This window comes from Oenanthe melanoleuca, chromosome 20 (genome assembly GCF_029582105.1).
Source record: "Oenanthe melanoleuca isolate GR-GAL-2019-014 chromosome 20, OMel1.0, whole genome shotgun sequence".
Lineage (NCBI taxonomy): Eukaryota > Metazoa > Chordata > Aves > Passeriformes > Muscicapidae > Oenanthe > Oenanthe melanoleuca.
Genome location: NC_079353.1, coordinates 3,055,727 through 3,078,872, shown reverse-complemented (window position 1 = coordinate 3,078,872; position 23,146 = coordinate 3,055,727). Strand labels below are relative to the sequence as shown.

At 40.6% G+C, this 23,146-nt stretch overlaps 1 protein-coding gene across 4 annotated transcripts; it reads left to right on the top strand.

Annotated features, from left to right (window-relative positions):
- The first annotated feature begins 11 nt into the window (after nt 1-11).
- Nucleotides 12-22,944, top strand: LOC130261275 (serine/threonine-protein phosphatase 4 regulatory subunit 1-like). 4 transcript variants are annotated; one of them, XM_056507332.1, is made up of 20 exons: nt 162-228; nt 324-368; nt 4,746-4,878; nt 5,193-5,299; nt 5,897-6,039; nt 6,590-6,736; nt 8,288-8,395; nt 9,522-9,587; nt 10,142-10,300; nt 10,739-10,932; nt 11,253-11,683; nt 12,356-12,588; nt 13,152-13,244; nt 13,711-13,896; nt 14,161-14,322; nt 14,916-15,016; nt 16,090-16,210; nt 16,710-16,844; nt 17,515-17,656; nt 18,326-22,944. In XM_056507332.1, the coding sequence occupies exons 1-20, from the start codon at nt 222-224 to the stop codon at nt 18,478-18,480; spliced, it is 2,868 nt and encodes a 955-aa protein (XP_056363307.1). In that variant the 5' UTR covers nt 162-221; the 3' UTR covers nt 18,481-22,944. The 4 variants fall into 4 exon arrangements, with proteins under 4 accessions (XP_056363308.1, XP_056363307.1, XP_056363310.1 ...); XM_056507333.1 differs by lacking the exon at nt 324-368 and having other exon boundaries at nt 12-228; XM_056507335.1 differs by lacking the exons at nt 162-228; nt 324-368 and adding an exon at nt 405-668.
- The last annotated feature ends 202 nt before the right edge of the window (nt 22,945-23,146 follow it).

The following is a 23,146-nucleotide window of genomic DNA, read 5'->3' as shown; positions in this document are numbered from 1 at the left end:
TCAGGCTGCGCGGGCGCGCCGCCATCTTGGGCGGCCGCCGGAGTCCCCGCCCGTGCCCCCCGCTCGCTGTTGTCCCCCTCGGGTGCTGAGGGGCCGCTCGACCCGCGGCAGCCGCTGCTCCTTCACCCGGTGGCGTTTCGGGGCTGACCCGGCGGCAGGAAGCACCCGCGGCTCCTCCCTGTGCCCTCCCGCTCCTCCTCCTCGCCCATGTCCATTCCAAGATGGCCGGTAAGTGGGGCCGGCGGGCGGGCGGCTCAGACGGGGCTGCCGCCGTCCCTCCAAAACCAACCCCCTGGTATCTCTCTTCTGTTTTTTGTTTGTAGGGATCCCTTTGTATTTTGTGGATTTGCAGGATGACTTAGATGATTGTGAGTAACTGTTTTTTATTTTTCCGCTCCCTGTTCAGGCCCGCTCTCCCACCCCGGGATCCTCCTGTCGCCCTCTTCCCCTCTCTGCATTTTCCCCCCGGTGAGGGCGAGGGGAGGATTTTGAGGCAGTTTTGGCAGGTGAAGGTTCCCAGGGCGTTGGGACCATCCCCGCTGGCTCCAGTGGCCGCCGGGCTCGGTGTAAACAGCAGCTCCAGCAGCGCCCGAGCCTGTGAGAAGCGCACGGGGGGTGAGCTTGTCGGTGGGAATGAGGATAATTAACCCAGGGATTGCTCAGCTGAGGTGAGACTTTCCAAAGCTGTAGAGGCTGTGAGGACGCGGGTTCCGCTGCTCCTGCATCCCGGGATGTGCTGTGGGTGCACCTCGGGATGGAGGGAGGATCGCAGTGTGTGCCCCGCACAAACCGGCGGGTCTGGGTTGAGTACCGAGGTCTCGGAGCCGGGAACGGCTCCATCACAGCTCCTTCAGCCCAGGGCTGTGCTCCAGAACAGCTGGGCTCCTGTCAGGCGTGACCCAGCCCTCTGAGCGCTGTGATTTCGGGAGATCCAGCTTTGACTAACAGCGATACGAACTTCTGTTGCCTTAGAAATCAGCTCTCTCTGTGCGGTGGCTTCATTGACGCGTTGGATGCTGGGCTGGCTTTCCTATTAAAAAGGAAAAATGATACTTGTATCTGTTTCTTGTGAGAAACTTTATTCGTTTCTCACAAGACCTTTGAAATAGGTGGACCCACCTTCCCAGCTGAGCATGAGAAAGCTGATTTAGGAGAAAGGTGGTCTTCAGGAACACCAGGGGAAATGTTGGAATACAACTGGGATTTAAAGCCTTCCATTTAGAAGATGTGCAGGGACATTGCCTCTGTGGGAGGAGCTGGTTCTGTGGAATTCTGTTTGTTGTTGCTCTCAGTCTTTGAGGTTTCTTCTTTTCCGTAGTAGATAGCAGCATGTAAAGTGTGAGAAGCAGAAATAAATGCAAACTTCATAGTAGTTTTCTTATGGGTTTTGGCCTTGGACCATCCCTGGAAATGTTTGTTCTGCACTAATGTTCACTCCTTTGCTGTTCTGTTTAGACTACAACAGATTTGTCTGCTAAGTTGACTAAGAAGCTTGATGCTTGTAAGGCAGAACTTGAGTAAATAAAAATGTCCAGATAAAGACAGTTTTGCTGTAAGTGGTAATTCATAAAAGAAGTTATCAATTTCAAGATGAGCAGGTAAATAAATGTACCTTTTAGAGCTTTATTAATATCTAATTCTGTGATTTAAAAATATTCTTTGATTATGTTAATTAATTTGACAATACCTTTAGAATTATGGAATCAAAAGTTCTCTGTTTTAGCAGAGTTCAGGTGTCCTTCAGGTGTCCCATGACAGATACTGTTGTGCTAATCCAGAGATTAGGCTGGCAAAGAGTTCAGGATGTGTTTTAGGAAAGTTCAGTGAAATAAATCACTGGAACTGGATTCTTACTTATTAGGTATATTGGTAAAATAGTGTCATGCACACTGAAGATAAGTCGTGTTGAATGTGGGAAAAAGCTGTAGTGAAATCCAGCTAAATTCAAGTGCAGCTTAAAACTTTTTTCATAAGATAATGGGTCAGCTGGAAGAAATAATTAGCTGATTTATGCCTTTTGTGCAATTAGTAAGAAAGTATTTAAAGAATGTGTTTTTCCTTCTACAAACATCAGGAGGGAAAATTACCTTTTTGAGCTGATTAAACTGTTGTGCTGGGTGCTGGTATTTACTGGTTTGTGCTGTGAAATGTGAATAGTGACACTGGGTGATGACCTTGAATTGCTACACTAGGCCCTGTGACCCTGAGTTCTCACACCTCTGAGCAGCTTTTGAGCTCAGTGAACTCAAGTTCAGCTGTGAATACTGTCACATTTATTTCTGTTTTTAGGTGAATAGATTTCAAGCTCACTTGTTTGATCTAGTTAGAGGGAAAAATACAGAATATTAGATGTACCTGTGAAAGAGCAAGAGAGAAGATAAGAAATACCAGTTCAGTATTTGGGATTTACTTCATAGTATTTGGTGTATTCTGAAACTTGAGTACCCCTGGTGTCCTATTTTATGGAAAAAGAAAACTAGATTTCTTGAGGGAAGACAAAATGGATTCTGCCATGATTATTCCTTAGTTATGTGTAGTGAGAGTGTGTGGAAAAAATTTCAGGTATTTAACTCTCAGTCCTGAGCATAACTAATGGTGCTCTGTTTTCTCTCTGCTCTTGGAAGCACTGGTCTGTGCTTAAGTACTTTAGATGAATAATGGGGCTACTTCATGCAGTGAAATTAAACATGTACATCATGTTTACAAAATTAGTCCCAGGTGTGGTATTGTAGTTAAAGTTTTGGGATTTATTCTGTTGTCATTTGAGTTTGTAGGAATTCTGAACTGTGTAAAGTAAATAGCTTTAATTGTTAAAGTGTTTCTAATTGGAGACAGGTGGGAACTAGGTGAAGCTAATGACAAGTATATTGATTCTAATCAGTCTTTCTTTGTGACAAACCTCAAAAATCAGCTACTGAGTGTCTGTTCTGTGTGGAATTTCAAATATATATACTGTAATTGCATAGAACATAAGGATGGCCAGTGTTTGGGTATGGAGAGTTCGTCGCAACCTCAGAAGGGAAATCTGCAATCCTACAGATACTGTGTCACTTCCCCTGAGCTGTCAGGGATACAGGAAGTTTCTTCTGAAGCAGCAAATCTGGATATTCCCTCTTCAGATGCTTTGACTGAGGGGAAGTCCTGGAGCAGATTGAGCTCAGACAGACCTGGGCTCTGTAAATTATTTACACTTGTGCAGATAAATGTTTTGAACCCAACAGACCCTTCTGTAAGAAGCAGCCATGTGAAATAATAATGACCAGTGGAGGGGAAATAAGGGTGTCAGTGCAATATGTCATCATTCTAAAAAGCTGGGAATAATTAGCATCTGTTTCCTATTGTGTGGCTGTGGGTTCAATTGTAGTATCTGTGTGCATATTTGAAATGTCAACATTGACTCTAATCCCACAGTTTTGTTTTGTTTTGTTTGACATCTACTGAGCTTATTGAGCACATTTTCTGCAAGAACAGCAGAATCTGGAACTTCTGTAGTATATTAACTCACCTGGGTTCCTTGGTGACCTTAAACCAATCTGCTTTTTTCCCCCTGAAGACCCAGGTATAGCATTTTTCTCCAAGTGTGTTCAGATTATTTCCTTTTTCACTGAGAGTGCTGTGACTTCTGCTGAATAATTAAAACACAGAGTTTTATGTAGGAAATGCTGAAAAAATCTGAGGCTTGGAAAAGAGGCTTTTTTAATATATAAAGTGATTTATAATGGGTATTAATGGAGTTTAGACCAAAGTAGTGGCTTGTTGTCTTCAGTGGTTGTCACTGTCAGCACATGTGCTGGTTTGTGAGATATCCATGCATGTGAGAAGCTGTATTGGCAGAATTTGCATTTACTTAAGTATGATCCCAGTTGCTCTATTTGTGTGAAAGAAGTGTGCCTGGCTCTAGGAGTGCTGGGGACAGTTGTAAACCCAGAGCAGCAATATTAACTACTCCAGTTCAACTCCTTCTGTGGAGTTCCTATATCCAGTGCTTAAATAAGATTTGTTAATGGGAAAGATTTGTATTGCAGGAACATTATTTCACTTGGTTGCAGGGGTAAAGGAGTGAAATAAGTTTGGCAACAAAGTTCTCCCATTCCCTTTCCTTTTCACAGTCATACCTGCGGTCTGTTATGGTGACTATTGACTTAGTAAGGCAAATTGTGACAGTTGATGAACTATTTGGATAAAAATCTGAAGCTCTGAATACAGAAAAGATTCAGAGAGGAGTGGGTTCACACAGCAAAGTCCATAGTTGATAAGTGCAGGTAGGGAACTCCCAGCATCTTTCACAAGTACTGAAGCTGGAGTTTTTCCCAAAGTTGCCTGTTTGATTTAGGTACTAGTAACTACAACGAGAAAAATGTACTTTGGGAACTTTGAAACAGGCGTAAGGATTTCCTAATTTAAAGTAATACAGTTTAAATTTGCTATGATTGCTAAAGTTACAGTTTCTTCTAATGGGACTTACTTCCCTTTTGAAAGTGTGGATCAGTTTGTGATGTGCAATTGTGTCAGCAGAGCCCTCTTAACTCAGGGCGTGTGGATCCTCCACTGAAAGGGCAAAGTAAAGCGTGTTTAAAGCCAAGGATTTTGACAGTTAAGTTTTAAAGCTTGAATTTACAAATCTATATGCAAGTGTTGTACTCAACCTCATTAGATACAATTTAAGATGGCTTTATAAGCTGTTTCCAGTGAAGTGCAATTACTTTTCTTTTAAACTTTTTTGGTTACTTTTCATGTCTTTCAAGTTGGCTTTGAAGATTATGGACCAGACTGTGATAGCATGAGGATAACAGCATTCTTGGATATTCCTGGGCAGGATAACTTAACTCCACTGGCTCGTCTAGAGAAATATGCCTTCAGTGATAATGTATTTAACAGGTAAGGGCACAGCAGGCACTCTTTGTGGTACCTGAGTCTGAGTGCACTGTGCATGTTTCATTATCCTCCCAAACACATGCCTGATGTTTTTTTCTATTTGAATAACTTGTAAAATGCTTCCATGAAAAGAGATTTTAATTCTTGGTTATCTAAATAAGATCTCTCCATTCCATCTTTGTTTTGTTGATGTGTAGAATGTTCAGACAAGAGCTTGATCTGTTTTATGGTGCCATTTACATTTGGTAAGTTCCCCTTGCATCCCATCTAAGTGTCAGTGGCTGGATATCAAGGCAATTATTGTGTTCACTCCACAGGCAAATTATTGCCAGGGGTCTTCTGGATGTCTTTCGAGATTTCAGTAACAATGAAGAAGACTTTCTGACTGTAATGGAAATAGTGGTCAGGCTCTCTGAAGATGCAGGTTTGAAAGTTTGCTTTTGTTTGTTTTTTAATTTATGTAAGTTGTTTTACGTAAATTGCAACATAGGAAGCACTGACTTCCGATTTTGAGAAGGCAATGAATGAGCTAAGGAAGTTGAATCATCCAGCAGGAAGATCTGTCAATGAAAACAGATTCATTTTTATCTCTGTTTTTGAAATATTTTGTATGGTAAATGTTAAATGAAAGGCCTATTCTTAGTATAGAGCCTGAAGCAACATTTTTCAAGAAATTTGTTAAATTTGATTTGTTGTATCTGGTGTAAGTGGCACAGATGAGTTGTGTGTTTTAATAGTCCTTGTACATACATTAATGGTGACTGGATTTTCCAGCTTGTGATCTCATAAGATTGATTTGGGAACTGATCCCAAGTCTTTGAACTGTGAAGATAAATGGAAGGCTATTCTGTTTTATTCAGCTTTCCTTTAAGAACAGGCAATATCAGTGCTGCAATTTCTATGTTTTGGTTATTTTAATTGTTTTTTTGTTGTGAAAACATAAAGAAAAATGCCACTTTTTTTTCTTAAGGTACCTGATTTCATTTCATATTTACTAATGTAATTGGACTTTTATTTCCAGAGCCAACTGTTCGCACAGAGCTGATGGAGCAGATACCTCCTATTGCCATTTTTCTACAAGAAAGTCGACCAAAATTCCCAACAGCATTTTTTGAATACCTTATGCCCATAGTAGTGAGGTACCTCACAGATGTCAACAATCAGGTAGGAAAAACTGACAACAGGAGTTGAATCCTTGGAAAATTCTGTGTGGTTCAGTGAATTTAAGGCATGAGCAGGAGATAAGAGGAAATTGCACTTTGTTAGATATCTCGCTTTTATGTAGTGCTCTGTTTATTGGTTTCAGCACATTGCTCCAGGGAGGTCTGATTTTTTTGTTGTTGGTTTTTTTTTGTTTTTTTTTCTTTTTTTTTTGTTTGCTTGTTTCTTGTTTTTAACACTTCCCTTTGATTTGACTGATTGCACACGGACAGAATCTGTCACAGGACTCATGACTTGCAAATCCTGTCTTCTACTTCATCTCTTGTCTTATTTTCAGAATGTGATGAAATATCATCTAATGATTATATTAAAATTCAGTATTTATTACAAATTCCTTATGATAAAAAAACTAAGACTTTATTTCTGGGTTTGGTTTTTTTTTTTTTTAAGCTTATACCTGTGTGTCTATTCAAAGGATAGAGGGTTTTGTAGTTCTTGTATCTGTAAATGCTGTTTTTATAGTGACAAACTGGTTTTGTGTGTTTGTTCATAGGTCAGAAAGGCAGGCCAGGAAGCACTGCTGATACTGCTGGAACAAGACCTTGTGGCTCAGAGTGACATTGAAAATAAGGTGTGTCCAATTCTGCTGGACCTCTCTGCTCCTGACAGTGATGATGAGTACAAGGTGGAAGCTGTCAATGTAAGTTGATAACATTAATTTATAGTGGTGATTAAGTTGAGGTCCAGGAATAGTGCTGACATTAAATAAAATAAGCAATCAAACTTCTTGTGTTTATTCATTAAGGTGTTTGGATTTTTATTTTAACAAAACAAGTCTTTAATTTTTATTCTGAATTTTTGAAAATATCACATTTAAAAGGAGACATCTTTATACTTCAGGATGCTAAATTATGTGAAAATACTAGCTGAATGGCTTTAAAGTACAACTAGTCCTTGGCAACCTTTTTTCAAAATTCTTGTTAGGATTGTTGCATTCCCCAGAGTGTTCTTTACATTTGCTTTGCCAGGTTTCACAGTAATGTTGTAGAAATATGACCTGATCTCAGTTCTGAAGTGCTTTGAAAAAAACATTGCCTGGTGACTTTCAAGAAATCAGTTGACTCCACAGAAAAGTGCTGGTGTGTAATTACATTTCAGCATGGATATCTGACACTTGACCTGTAAAATATTTTACCAGCTAGATTTTCCTCTTCCTTGTTTGGGAGTTGGGAATTGCTTAGGCAATTTTCCAGGATGACATCTGAGCACCAGATGCCTTTTAAAAGTTTGAAAATTTGTAGGAAAGTCCTTGAATGGTCTCTTCCATTACAAAGGCAAGCATTTATTCCTAGAAAGGAATAAAGCTTATTTTTTGTGAAGGTAGAAACTTCAATATTTTTTGAAAAATAAAAACAGAAAGATGAGGACTGTAATCTGATGATGTTTGTGTAAGCATTAAACTCCTGGTGCATGAGAGCCCCTTGCTTTCTCCTCTTGCAAATACAAGAATTAGAGCAACTTCTCCCCGAAAGTGGGAGCTGAAAGGAAACATCCAGCCCAAAGCATGTGATTTTCACAGCAGAAACATGGTTTGTGTTGGTAGTTGTGTTGATGGTTCCTCAGGGAAAGCTGAATTAATGTGCACATTTCTAACTTCCTTTAATTACACACTGTTAACTCCTAAAATTCCTGTAAAGTGTGCATTGGTTCACATAAACAACTTGTTTTTCTTGCACTCCCTTCTTTTGTCTCCTGTTGTATGGCAAACTTATATTTTATTGTGGTATCTGAGCCTACAGAGCTGCGACTGTGCATGTTTTTAAGTATGTGAACTGTTAAAGCCCAATGTCTTACTTGCATTGCTGAAGCTTGGGATAATTCTGATATGCTTAGAGTGTGGTTTTTGTAAGGTCCTTAGTGCAATGGAACTTTTGTCTTCTCCATACAAAATGCCAGTGTTTGCCACATTGCAAACACCTTGAAAACAAATCTATTAATAAAAGTCTACTTAACCAGATAGAAAAACCAAGGAATTAAATGTAGGAATGTTATGCTCTGGCATAAAGTAAAGCTGTATTTGTGCTTTACATAAAACAGGTGTATGGAAATCCAAATAATGTGTAGCAGTGTTATCTATTTGACTGTAATCACTGTCTTGCTCTCTGAGGTGATTTTTAGGAGGAATATATGGATGTGCTTACAAGCTTTATAATTTTCTTCTCCTTACACATATTCCTTTCCTGATTTTCAGATAATCTGTAAAATAGCTTCTATGCTGAGCAGAACAACAGTTGAGCACATGCTGCTTCCTCGTTTCTGTGAACTCTGCAGTGATGGGAAGTTGTTTCAAGTCCGAAAGGTTGGTGTGTGTCCAACCCTAAACCACCTAAAAATGAATTTGTGCACTGCTGTTCAAATGCCTTCCTGCATAATTTAGTCCCAACTTTAGCTGATGAACTTTTAAAGCATCTGGAAGAGAAGTTCTGATTAATTGACATGGTTCCAGTTTCTGTGGTTCAGTAAAGAGACACATAATAGACTTTGGCCACTAAGTTGGGTCCAGTAGTTAACTGATCTTTCACATTTAATAATTTTGCATGGCCTTTGTTCTGACACTGCTATGCTGGTTACAGGATGGAAGCAACTCTTAAAATTTCTAGCATCTTATTTCAAAATTCAGACGTAATAGACATTTGAGACATCCTTTCTTAAAAAAAACTGTTATTATTGAAAGGAGAAATCCCCAAAGTGTAAGACTTACTTTAATTCATGTTTGAGTACAAAAGGAAACTTGTAGCATAAGAAGCATTAAAATATTTGAGTAGACTTAAGGGTCATGCTGAGCTTCAGCTTGGTCTGCAACATAAGCTGCACTTACTGGAATTTGAGCTGCTTTTATTGCCTTCTAAATAAGCACAGAGAGTGACTAAAACATGTATTAACACAGTTCTATCTTAAATGATAGATTTTGCCAACATCTTTTTCCAGCATGAGGGGATGTCCCTTTTGCCTTAATTAGATCTTCTGTAATGGCCTGTAAATGGCATGAACTTGAGACCTTGATTAAACTTTGCTTCAGCAAAGCACTTAAGCCACCTTGAGCCAGAGTAGTGCTGTCAGTACACCTAAGTCCTGACCCTGGTATCATGTTCTGGCCTGCTTTGGGTTTGACAGCTGCTGCTCAAAGTGATTTAAACTTTCATGTGGGCTTATTGTCCCTTCTGGTGGTTACTGGAGCAGATGATGCTCCTCGTGCAGAAACCTTTATTACTATTGATCCCAGAGACATGTGGTGTATGGACACTTGCTCCAATGAGTCTTTGTTTGGATGAGTTAATATTGCATGATGCAGTTACAGGGCTGAAATTGGAAGAGTCAAAACATGTGCAGTTGTTTGATGGGATAAATAATGCATGGTGGAGTTGATAATCAAACTAATGCCCTTGAAAGAGACACAGTGTTATTAATGACTTCTTATTTCTTAGATTTGTGCAGCTAATTTTGGTGACATTTGTAATGCAGTTGGGCAAGAAGCCACTGAAAGACTGCTGGTATGTAAAAACCAAATCAATTTGTAAGGCTTGTATTTCTCAGTTCAGAAAGTTTAATAATGAGTTCCTTTATTGTCTTCTCTATAAATTAATCAGTGTGCATGCATTTTTAAAATTAATTTGGGTAAGGCCTTGGTGGCAATTACACAGCAAAACTGGGAGTGAAGAGAAATGCAAAGTTCTTGCTTTGCAAAACATGTTTAAAATGTATTTATGTATATATGCACACTTTAGAATTACCACTTTTATTTTTCCCTGAACTAGAAGATCATCAATTCAATTATGATTTCAGGGAAAATAGGCCATTAATAATTCTTTCTATTCTTTTTATTGCAAATAGTTTTACACACTCCATTCTGAATGGAGTGAGAGACAGATGGGTTTTTTCCAATTCCTTTAACTAGTGTATGCATTTAACTTGTCCCTGTTTCTTCTGTTCTTTACTTTAGTCTCAATTGAGTTGTCATTGTCTCCAGTTTTTAAACAAATACTTTGATATTGCTGCAGTCTTTGTTTAGCCTTTAATTGGTTTTGGATTGGCTGATTTTTGGCAGATTCCCAAGTTCTTTGAGCTGTGTTCTGACAGTGTGTGGGGAATGAGGAAGGCCTGTGCTGAGTGCTTTATGGCAGTGTCTTACACCACTTCCCCCGAGGTTCGCAGGAGCAAACTGTCCCCACTGTTCATCAGCCTGATCAGTGACACCTGCAGATGGGTGAGTAACTCACTCTGCAATCCATGCATCTTCCCAGGCAGATCCTAAACAAATAATGGGTGAGTTTAGCAATGCTCCGAAGTGCATTTCAGAGATCAGAGCTTAATGTGCTAAAAACTACTCTCTAATGAGATAGTCTTATGTTTCCTCTCTCAACAGCTTTTCTCTTCTGAGAAAAGGTTACTTGTGTTAAATAGATGAGTTGAAGTAAACAGATGTCCTTCAAATTTATAATTTCCAAAAGGTTTCTATACAATGATTAGGTGTATCACCCTTTGCTTAAGGGGCATTTATTTGGTAATTGGTTATATTTGGTATTAAATGAAGCTCTTATATTAAGAACCAATTGGTTCTTGCTGAAAATGGCACCAAATATAGATTTTTTTTAACTCTGTGAGAGTTGCATGAAGCCTGACTGTTGCTCTTACATCACCACAGGTTCGTCAGGCTGCTTTTCAGTCTCTTGGCCCATTTATTTCTACCTTTGCAAACCCTTCAAGTGCTGGTCTTTACATTCGAGAGGATGGGACGCTGAGTATCCGACCATCAGCTCAAGATGGAAATTCCAATTCCTGTCAGCCAAGCAACAATATCACTGTGATGTCTTCCAGTGCAAATGCTGTGTTGCCCAGGTAAATCCTGGGAAAGGTGTGGTGTAGTGGAAGGGGTTAAAAGGAAGGCAATTGCTTTTGTTGCTTGTCAAGGTTAAAAATCTCCATTTGAGAATACAGTTCCAGAAAAGGTCTGGAGAAAGAGATCACACATTTCAGTGTAACCACATTGAAAAATTCACTTGGGCTTCACAGGAGGGTAAACTGATGAAGTAAAGCATAGAAGTAATACAAATTTTCTTTAGAGAAAAGCTTCTATTGTTACTGGTGTCTCTATGAAGTATTTCACTGAAAACCTCTTGTTACAGAGTACTTAGTTTACTTTCAATAACTGTTTCCAGCCCGGAACAGCCAATGGAAATCAAACCAGAATCATCAACTGAGGAGACTTCAACAGGACTTCATACAAAGCTCTCTGAGGACCTAAATAAAAATCCACGGGAAGAAAGTTCAGATTGTTGTGCCAGCCCTGGAGATGTGCCTCGCTTGTGTCAGGGTGACAGAACTGCTGCTGGTGGCACTGAAGCCACGAAGGAGAGCAGTTTTCCAGGGCTGAGCTCGGGGCTGCCGTGTGCCGAGGACGTGTTTAACACATTCCTGTACTGGCGCCCTCCTCTGCCCGACATAAGTCAGGACCTGGAACTGCTGCAGTTCAAGGCTGAGAAGCACAACGATGCCTGCTCTGTGCCATGCAATAACTGTGTTGCTAGCAGTGAAATAAAAAAGGTTCTAGAAAGCTTACAGGAGCATATTGATGATCCAGATGTTCAAGGTGAGACTGTGACAGTAAAATTGTGTTTTCTCTGAGCAGGTTTTCTGGCCTTTACAAAACACTTGACTGTGGTTTAATTGGCTTGGTATCCATAGGGTGGTGAACCTACCTTGAGTAGTATTTTATAGTAGGAGGTTATACAACAGCTTTTTTCACAAAACCTGAGTTATTTCTAGAACAGCTGGGGAAATGTTCCTGGCTTCTGTTTGCATGAAAAATAAATTGGTCAAACTACAAAAGGGAAAACAGCTTGTTAAAGACAGTTTTAACAGGTTTTGAGTGTTGTAGGTACTATGGGTTTAATGACAGTTGCTACCTGTTACAAGTTGAATTCATCTAATATTGGCTGACTGAGAGTGGCCCTAATTTCAAGTTCTTAACCACCTGAGACAGGCCCTTTGAAAGCATTGGAAAGATATTGGCCTGATACTGGGAACTGTTTCATGGACCAAATCTCCCTTGTCATCCATAGTCAGCTCAGTTTCTTGTTTCACCAAGTCTCTTGAGTGCTCTGCAGTAAAAGTCCTTTTCTTTCCAAGAGGAAATGTTTGATAGAGCATTTCTGTGCAGCTCATACTGGGTTACCTTTTATCATTTCAGATGAGTTAATGACAAGTTTAATGCCCTTAAATGCAAAAAGGAGACTAAATAACCATCTTCTGCTTTATACAGCTCAGGTCCAAGTGTTGTCTGCTGCTCTCAGAGCTGCTCAGTTTGATTCTGTTGGTGACTGTGAGACCAAAAAAATGGAAGAAAGCAGTGACAATCTTCAGAACAAAATGATTTTGGATGAAACAGCTATTTCAGATGCTGCCTGCAACCAGGTGCAGGGGGACACTGTTTCATCCCCTGCCTCTCAGGATGACATCAGTGACCAGTCAAATACCAGTGTGCTGAAAAGCATGGTGAGTACACATTGTGCTCTGTCTGAGCTGTGTGGGGTTGTGTAGTCCCTGGCATAATTGATCCACTTTTGATCCAGAGCCTTTGAACATTACTAGACCACAGCTATCATATTCTATTTACTCTAATCAAAGAAAGAAAAGCCATTAAGGGTTATTATTTCTGTTTGCACTCAAATGACCCAGGAGTTAAAGTTTTGCAGTAGTCTTGTACTTTTTTTTCTGATGAAGTTCTGTTGAATATAATTTTTTTATTTCAAGAATAAAAACTATTTAAAAGTAATAATCCAAAATGTGTATGAATGTTGGGTTTGTGATGTTAGATTGCTTTCTTTAGAAGTAAATTTTAACTACTGCTGCCCTTGTTGCTGCTACAGTCTGTTTGCCCCAGTGTGTAACTGTTGTCTTTTTGTACTTGCATAAACACACTCAACAAGGCTCTGCTTGTGCAAGGCTCTGCCTGTGCAGGGCTGTTCTGAATCTGAGCTCCATTGTTCTGCCCTGAGATGCTTTGAAATAGCCCAAACAGCACCAAGTCTCCATCATTTCACTACCTCCTTTTACAGGACTCAGAGGAACAACACAGAGGAACCAGTGTATTTTCGAGGAAAGAGCAAGAAAATAATCCACCATTTGAAGATGACAAGTCAAAATTACAGGTGATTAAAATGGCATCTAATGCATTTAGCAGAGTACTGGATACAGTTCCTCTTACCATTAGTGCAGTGATCCCTTCTGCAATGGATCAGTTGCAGAATGTGAAGGAATGCTCCAGAATTCAAGGAGAGCCCTGTTTTAAATGAGAGTTAGAAACATTCAGTTTCCTTTTTTTGGTGCCTTAGAGGCAACCTGTGCAACCAAGATGGGCACTGACTGTCCTGTTCTGTCACTGATTTACTGTTTGGCATCAGCAGAGCAGGAATTTTCAGCTTGCTTGATGCAAGGAGTTGATAATGACTGTTTATTGCTGCACTGACCTAATGAGAGGACCACTGGAGTCATGTATCCTTGGTGAGGGTAACACACATAAGGGGTGTCTTGTCTCTTGTGTTTTGGTGCTGTAGAGCTATAGCACAGCAGCTGTATTTTCTTTCTGCCCTTAAATTGAAGTGTGTCTGTCTGTAGGACATCATCCCTCAGCCTTTGCTGGACCAGTACCTGTCCATGACTGACCCTGCTCGGGCCCAGACTGTTGACACTGAGATTGCCAAGCACTGTGCTTACAGCCTGCCTGGGGTGGCCCTGACTCTGGGCAGGCAGAACTGGCACTGCCTCAAGGACACCTATGAGACATTGGCTTCAGATGTACAGGTAAGAAAAAAGTTTTGTTACAAATTAAGGAGGTGTTTTTTTCTTCAGTTTGTACTGTAGTTATAAGATCACGAAATTTCACATAGAGGAATAAACATGCACAAAAAATATAAAATTCCAGATTTATATCTGACTTCATAAATATGATTAACACTTTCTACTAGCCCTGTTTGTCCTGCTGTGTCTATCCTCATGGGGGGAGTTGAAAAGCTTGTTTATTTTAGTCTTGGTGCCTGATGCAGTTCCCTTGCTGGCTGTTTGCAGTGGAAGGTGCGGCGCACTCTGGCCTTCTCCATCCACGAGCTGGCAGTGATCCTGGGGGATCAGCTAACAGCTGCTGACCTGGTGCCCATTTTCAATGGCTTCTTGAAAGATCTGGATGAAGTGCGTATTGGTGTCCTCAAACATCTGTATGACTTTCTGAAGGTAGGAAAATGTAATAAATTTCTCAACATAATTTTTTTTCCTGACTCCATTATATGAAGAGTTTTGAATGAGTTGTGCATGTCTCAGTATCTAATTAATGTTTAGTTTTTTTCCAATGCTACCATTTTGTGTGTGTGCCTCTATACCTTCTTTTAATGTGCTTCACTTCTCTTTTCTCTCATATCCCAACAAAATACCAAGCTGTAAACCCTTTTAAATGTGATTGTAAATGCTGCTGGCTGTTGTAAACTGGGAAAGTTAGCCTAGTAGCAATTTGTGTTTGGGGCTGGGAGAGAAGAGAGCAGATCCTGGTGGGCTGCTGTGGAATACACACAGATCCTCAGCTTTTGGTTACTCATTCTCATGCCCAGAGATGGTGCTTTGGGTGTTGCTAAAGGGATGGCATCTTGTACTGTGGATGTCACTTGTGTGTCTCCAGTCACTCAGCTGATTGTGCACAGTTTTAGGAAGCACCTTGTCATTGGTCACTTGCTTTCAAGTAGGAAAATGCACATAGGTGTGAGTAGTGACACACCAGAGAACTGCAAGTTTGAAGTTTTATCAGTTTTATACCAGTAATGTTTTTCCTTTAGCTACTTCATGCAGACAAAAGGCGAGAGTATCTTTACCAGCTGCAAGAATTTGTGGTGACTGATAACAGCAGGAACTGGAGGTTTCGTTACGAGCTGGCAGAGTATGTAATTTTGTTAACTTCTGATTTTTAACCTGTATTACTAACTTGGAAATAAGTAATTACATTCAGAAGTTGGCATATCTTGATTAGAAGCTAAAAGTTCACAACTATTCTTTAGGAAGGAAAAAGCCACTGGCTGTTAGGGTTGTCTTGGGGGAGTCAACAGTGTTTGGGGTTTTGTGGGTTTTTTATTTTTCACAAGTTGTGTTATAATGTGTGAAACTTATATGCCTGTGATTTTACTAAAATGGAGATCTGGTTCACTTGCAGCTGATGAAACATGACAATCTGTTAGATACTATTTAGTGAGAATTTATCAGTTCAAGACTCCCTTGCAAAAATTAGTGAAACACATATTAAAAAGTAATTTTTTTAATGTGTAGGAAAGAAAAACCAGCTCTTAAAAAGTAATTTTATTCATTTGGTACTTCTATAAGACTGGGTTTATAAAAAAGGTAGATTAACATCCCACAGTTCTTTTTCTACAAGCCCTTTTGATATTTGAAGCACCATTGTAGCCATAGTTTGCAGATGAAGTCTGCCCTTTGTGTTCATTGTGTTGCTGTGTTTGGGCTGTGGAGGATTCTCTCTCCCTTTGTAGTTTGACACAACAAACTCACAGTGCTACAGAAATTACACAGCAGCTCCTTGAGCCCAGGTGGGGAGCTGCCACTGCCTGGCTTCTGTGTGCCTGCTGGTTCTGTGGCTGGAGTGAGTGTGGCTTTGACATAAGAATTATTTTCTGAAATGAGGTAAACATTCAGTTTTTGCTTTGTGAGAATGTACAGGGCATTGGTTTGAAGCTGAAAAAAGCTTCTCATGCTTCTGTTTGTAGCTTTTGGTTATTCTTTTGGATAATGTTGATGCATTGATACATGTAGTTTGGATCACAGTTTCTCTTGGCCTCCCTGATGTATTAAAGCCTCTGACAAGTGAAGAGAAGAACAAACTGCTCAAGGGCTCTGTAGTAACCCTGGTGCTTTGCTGCTCTTTCCCCACCTGTAAGAGCTGGTGAATGGCAGCAGGCTGGTGCTGCACTTGGTGTACAGTTAATGATTTCCTTTGTGTTCCAGGCAGCTGATCCTGATCCTGGAGCTCTACAATCCCAATGATGTCTATGACTACTTAAGGCACATTGCACTAACTCTGTGCTCCGATAAAGTTTCAGAAGTTCGGTGGATCTCCTTCAAACTGGTAGGGGATTTAGTTCACTTCCTGGCAGGAGAGCAGGAAAATGGCCCTGGAGAGGGTACCTGAAATCACTGTTTTTTTCAGACAAGTAGAGTGACTAGGGATGTTTTAATAAGCATAGGAATCAACATGGAAAAAATGAAATGGAAAGTTTATAAAATACTTTAAGTTGTCATACTGCCACAGATATTGAAATTTTTTTCTGTGGTTATATGTGAATGAGAAATCATTTGAAGTGAATGAAAGCCAGTATATGTAATTTGGAAAACCTTCCCCCAGTTCTGGGGGGAAAGAAAACACAAAAAAACACAGAACAACTGCTACTGATCTTTCCTCCGAGTTGATTTAATTTGTTGTGAAGCCTAGAAGCTCAGCTGACTACATTGGATACAGTGCCCTTGTAGAATTCAAGTGAAATGATGCCTTTTTAAGTCTAAGGCTTGCAGCTGAAGTTTCATTTCTTCTTATTATTCCCCTCCTTTTCCATTCCTTTGGCTCACAGGTTGTAGCCATCCTACAGAAGTTCTATGCAAACAGTGCCAATGCCCTGGGATTAAATTTCATCAACGAGCTCGTAGTGCGGTTTCGCCACTGCTCCAAGTGGGTTGGGAGACAAGCCTTTGCCTTCATTTGTCAGGTTGGAATGTTCCCTCTGTTTCTGTGCACACTAAATTTGGGGCTTTGCAGCAATGTGGGCAGAACTGAAATTTGGACTCACTATGTTTTTGGTCATTTTGGTTTGGTTGGAGTCGGTGTGGTCTCAGTGCTGGCATCTGGCTGTCCCACCCAGGCTCTGTCCCCGTCTGGGTCTGTGCTTCCAGCTGCCACAGCTGATCCTTGGACTATCTGGTATCCCAGTGGCAAAGCCAAGAATTAATCCCAAATAGACATACATTTGTTTAATCCTTGGCCACGCTAGGCTAAAGGATAACAAGAGCTCTTCACACCACCAGTGAGTGCTGGATGCCAGGAATTATTTCCCTCTTTATTGCCCCCACTCACCCCCTCCAAACAAAAATCCTTACTTGGGTAGCAGTGAGGAGCAAGGGTTGAATGTTAAAAGGGAAAAGGGTGATGATAGGCAAGAGAGCAGCATTTCCTAAAACATTCTTGAAAGAAATTAATCTGTTCTTCCTGGCTCATCTTTGGCTGAAATTCAAAATGGTGAGACACAGGGTGGGGTGTTCTTGTTCAGAGGTTTTTTTAACAGGCCAAATTAAAGGCAAGGTAGAAAGAAATGAAAGGAATGGCAAATAGTGTATTTTTAACATAAATCTTGCTTTTTCTGTTGTGTCTTTGTTTGGTAGGCTGTAGTACAAGAGGAGTGTATGCCTGTGGAGCAGTTTGTTGAACATTTACTCCCCAGCCTTCTAAGCCTTGCATCGGATCCCGTGCCCAACGTCAGGGTCCTGCTGGCCAAGGCTCTGAGGCAGACCCTGCTGGAGAAAGGTGTGGTGCCTCATTTCCTTGGGAAGATCCAACACCTCGGCAACGCTGGCTCTCCTCTGCCAGCACAGCTCTTGTAGCTCGGTCTGTGCGGGGCTGTGGAACAGACCCACGCAGTGTAACTAGGATGTCAATCCCGATCCGAGTGTGTCGAGTGGCTTTGCCGCCTCGGCCCGAGCGCTGCCGAGCGGCGCCACACGGGGGCAGTGCGCGCCCGCGGAGCGCCGCCTGCGGCTCCTGCTCCGGCACCGAGCCGGGGATGCTGGCGCAGCTCAAACGTGGTTTGTCTGCTGCCCTCTGGTTATTCACTGACAGAAACGCAGAAATCTCCTTTCTTTTTTTCAGAATCAAGTATGGAGAAGGGTTTGGGATGCATTGTACAGCAGCAGTTTCCTGGGCTTCCTGTTGCTCATTGATACATTTCTATTCAGGGTTCAGCCAAAAGAGTTTATCTTAGAAGTATTTATTACCTAATAAGATGAATCAGAAGCAGCATATTTCTCCTTCTCTCAGCTTCCTTAATTTCCTGTGGTTTCTGTAAGAAGACTATAAGCTGCCCCAGATGATTTTGGCACTCTCTATTTCTGCACTATTTATGCCCTAGGATTTATTCCTTTGGATATGATTACATTTTTTTTTATTAAAATTGTCTTTTTTCTCCCCTTATTCCAGCTTATTTTAAAAGTGTTGGCAATCCTCATCTAGAAGCTGCAGAAGAGACCATTCTAGCCCTGCAATCTGACAGAGATCAAGATGTGTCTTTCTTTGCCACCATAAAACTGAAACAGAATAACATGGACAATATAATAATTGAAAAACAAAACTAAGGGGTTGTTCTGCAGTCAAGGCTGAACAGCAGGATGGTTTTTCACCTTGTTTCTGTTAGTGTGAGTAATGAGGACAGTTAAGATGGGTTTTGTTACCTATTTGAGCAGGAAGGGGGGTGTTGAGAAATGTTGCAGTTTTCATTTCATGACCTCGTTTCATCTACAGCGGTGTGTTTAATTCCTGTGAGTAATTCCTTCCTTTTGGTTTTCCCTTTGTAAATAGAGGTGATAACTCTGATCTCACCTGCACTTCAGTACTGTCTGTAAAGTCTTACACTACACTCAGTGTTTCAGCATAATTGGAATTTACATTTCATTTATTTAACAAAATATTTCCGTTAGTATAGGTTTGCTATAAGCTTAAAAAGGTTGCTAAATCTTAAAACCTCATTTTAGCAAACCTTCCTGAAGCTGTTCTTTCCTCACTTTTAGTATAATCTTTCTACTGTTCCACCTATTGCATTTATTTGAAAAAAGGTGTATATATGTGAATAGTTTTGAATTGTAACAAAAAATTATGAAGAACTTAATTCTGTATCAGTGGAAAAAGCTCAAAATGATTAAGTAGTTACACTGCTAGAATTAAGCATGGGTCATTTTATGCGTGATATTTTTCAAGGCACAGAGAGCTCAAGAGTCTTTGTATATTGTGAGGTTTCTATTAATTTGTTCCTTCTGAGCTATACCCTTACAGTGTTAAGAGGTCATTACAACATTTCTGACTGCCCTTACAGGTGTTCACAGGTCAATTTTTGTTGCTGCTGCCTCTCCCAGGAGCAGGCAGACTGGAGATTTCCTAAGTGGAAAATTCCTTGTTCTGCCCCAGCAAAGGTCAGTTGGGTTGAGAGATTCAGCTCTGCAAGAGGAGCTGGAGCTGTACAAGAGTGTTACAGAGAGTTATAGGCTTGAGTCTTTGTTTTACATGCACACCTCATTTAACAAACACCTTTTAACCTGCCCAGCTTTTCCTAAGAAACAAAGGAGCTCTAAATTCTGCAAAACCCCAGTGCAGAAATGTTCCAGGGAAAGGAGGTGCCACAGTTTGCTCTGCAGCCTCAGTGGGTTGTGTGGCAAGGTCTGGGGCAAACACTAAGTGAGACATGTAAGGGGAAGTGGGAATTCCCCTGTCTGTTGGAACAGGGCTTGGAAGAAAGAGCAGAATCATGTTAGTCAAATTGAGTAGCCTCAGAAAAATTATAAAGCTTATACTTCTGCTAGATCCTGTCTTTTCTTGGATCCCAAATCTGCAATGATGTGGGCCCTAGGAAAAAAAATAGTATTTTTTAAAATCATGGATTAAACTTTGTTCTGCTCAAAAACTAATGCTTAAACACTAAAGAAATGGTTTCATGTGATAAGTTACTTTCTTTCTGAGAGCAGTCCTTTCTCCTCAGCAGACCTGTGTAAATACTTGTCCTTATTTCGTGTTCCATAATAATAGTTCACGTGGGGGAAGATTTTCACAGAAATACCCGTTTTGGTTTTGTTTGAATGTGGCTTGTCTGCAATACAGTGAGTAGGTTCCTCAGCTGGGTTCTGTATTTTGGGAGGGCTCACTTTTCTATGAGTTAACCAGTCATGTATTATAATATGTACAGTATTTGTAACAAATTCTTTTCTTGTAAGATCACAAAATGCTCTTGGAAGTTGTAGGCAGAAATACACCACTGCTAGTGCAGCAAACAGTGTAAACTCTGCAACATTCTACATTTAATTTTTTTACAGTTTTTTTTATAATTTAAAACAAATGCTTCTTCAGTACAGACTTTTTATGATTGCAATTTCTTAACAAAAAGATCCCTCAAGTTATTTTTTTCTAGTTCTAATATCTTTTTCTAATGCTGGCATTATACTGGTATTTTCTAACAGTTCAGATTTTCTAAGGCCTTTCTGACAAGGTTTCACTTCTGTTTTTTATCAGTTCATTAAATTTCTCAGCACTGAACAGATTTTTTTAAGTGTGTGTATATGTAAGTATGTTTGAAATAAATATCCTGTATATAAACTAAATACCTTGAACATTAACCCAACCCAGGTTGCTGTTTGTCAGATCACTCCAATAGCTACCTTGACTTGCAATAATCACTGGAAAACACAAGCTTCCATAGGTTTGAGCATGTTTGGTTAGTGTTCAGTAGGATTTTATAACTAGGATGTGTGTAAAGGGTAAGCCACCAGATATAAAAGTTCACTAAAAGGCTGAACAGAGTTCTTGGTTTTTTAACAATATTTTGGTATCTCTCTGGCTCCCAAATTCAGGTGGGTTTTAAAAGAGGCAATTTCAGTTGAGCATTTAAAACCTCCTGTTACAACTCCACAGCTGCATGTCCTAATGAGGGCCAGCATAGTTCTGGGATGGGTTTTTGTAGACAACGTGAAGGTCTGTTACCCAGATTTACCCTCTGCAAGTTTATCTTTTTGGTTTAGTTTGAAACTAGAAATGATTTCAGCATGACTAAAGGTTGCACTTTAAGTCTTGTCCTAGACAAATGTATGCAATGAGTGTGTTCATGTGCAGTTCTCTGGGTTGTTTAAATTATGCAAAAATACATATTTAAAAAGCCAGGTGAAGCAAAGTTAGGTAGTCCATCCACTTTCACAGCAGCAGTAAGAATATCACTTTTCAGCATTTCTAGCTAAGGAATGTGACAATAACAGTAGTTGGTGCAATATTGCTGGGATGCTGTAGGGAATGATCCAGCACCTGTAATCCAAAGTGTGTTGGTCATGTTGCTTAGGTTTGAGCCTCACTGGTGGGATGAGCACATGGCAGCTGTGTCAGTACATGGTGGGGACACTCTGGAAGTGTCATTCATTTGTCAGAATAAAGAATCTATGTAACTTTCTATTTGTATTTATCTCAATAAATCCTGTGACTGTTTTATAAACCAACTTCTGGTAACTGATTTTTGTTATGGTGAGATGTGAGTGCATTTCTTAGTTAATGAAATCTGTCCCAGGTGTAAACACTGTTGGCTGTCAGATCAGGGCTGAAAGTGGAATTCTTCATGCTGTGTAGTAAAAGATAATCTTTAAAATGTGCCATCAATTGCTGGACCTTCCCCTACCTGTGGGCATCATGGTACTCAAAGGGAAGCCTCCTTCCAGGCTCAGGTAGCACCTGAGCAGAGTTTTGTATTCTTGGCAGCCTCACGCCATGGCTGGTCTTGTCTTACTTGTGAAATGTAGTCTACTGCACATCTCCCTGTGGAAGCTGAATTTAGGAAGTTGGGAGCAGAGATCTGTCCTTGCTTTGGCATTGCACAAACAACTTTTTAGCTCAGGGAATTTTTAAGGAGAAAGAGAAGCTGTTGTTACACCTGTTCCATATTTATCAATAGACACCAGAGGCTCAGAACATGTGGCAGTTGTTATATTCACTTCTTAAAGTGAACCAAATGAACAGAAATTCTTAAATGCCAGAGTACAATACAGCTTATAAAGCCCAACAGACATCAGGAAACTGGTGCTGATTGGGCTCTTACATGTTTTCCTCTGGCTTAGGAAAGAGAATTGTAGTCAGCTTGCAATCTCCCTGACATTGTTCCTGATGGAAGCAGACAAAAAGTACCAATGAAACAGAAAGGCTGCAATTTAGTTAATTTATGCAAAACACAATCAGCATTCAAACTGGGAGTTACCAAGCAGAAATGTATTGACAGAAAAGCCAAAATACTCTGTGCATAAATTGTGAAATATTAAAACAGGATTTCAAAGAGACTCCTGGAATTCACATAACTCTAGGCTAGGGGAGATTCAGGAGAGGGAATTTTGTCATGTCAAATTCATGAGGAGGGGCAGAGGGGCTGTGATTTATTCCCCAGCACTCAGGCAGTCTCTCCATGTGCTGTAAACCAGCTCTGCTGTGGCACAAGAGCTTGGAGCAGTAAAGAAAAATAGAAACAGCTTTTTCAGAAGAGTGATTAGCAGGGAGGGTGATGATGGCTGCTAAGGATTCATGGTAGGGAGAGGGAAGAGCAGTGAGGAGGTGGCAAAGGACTGAGAGAAATGGAACTGCAGATGAGCTGGGACACACAATTCCAAAGGTGGTCTGTCTGCAGCAGAACCCAAGTCACACACTTTCTCTGCCTTCACTTTCTGAATTTGCAGTGTTGTTGGGTTGTAACCACCGTGTTCAAAGGCAAGCAGAAGCCAGCAGTGAGCTGTGCCTGAGGATCTGCTGACCAGTAAGGTTTTGGGAGGATGGTGGTTTGCAGAGGGGAGCCAAAAGTTATTAATTTCCTACTCTGCTTCCAGCAGCCTGTTTAGGTTGGTTTGATGCCTAAGCCAGGCTGCAATTGAGGTTTGTGCTTTGGTTTCCCTTTAAGTTCCAGTTCCCTGTACACTGTTCTGTTTGCAGCATTTGCTTGACATGACTGTCTGGTGTGGGTTGCTGGTGTTTTTTTGGAATTCCTGTGTGTACAGGAGCTAATAAAGGAACTGTCAGCTCAGAAAGCACATAAATATGGTTCTAGTGGCTTTGGATAAGAAATGCAGAGATCCCTTGGCCAAGCCTCTTCCATGGAATTTCTGATGCTATTTCAATTCATTTGGTTTCCAGTAGCTGAACAGCCACTGGGGTCAAGCAGAAGTCAAGGTATAAAAATTCATGGCTTATGAGCCCCCTTACCTATGAGCTGCCATATGTTAAAGGAATCATCCAGAC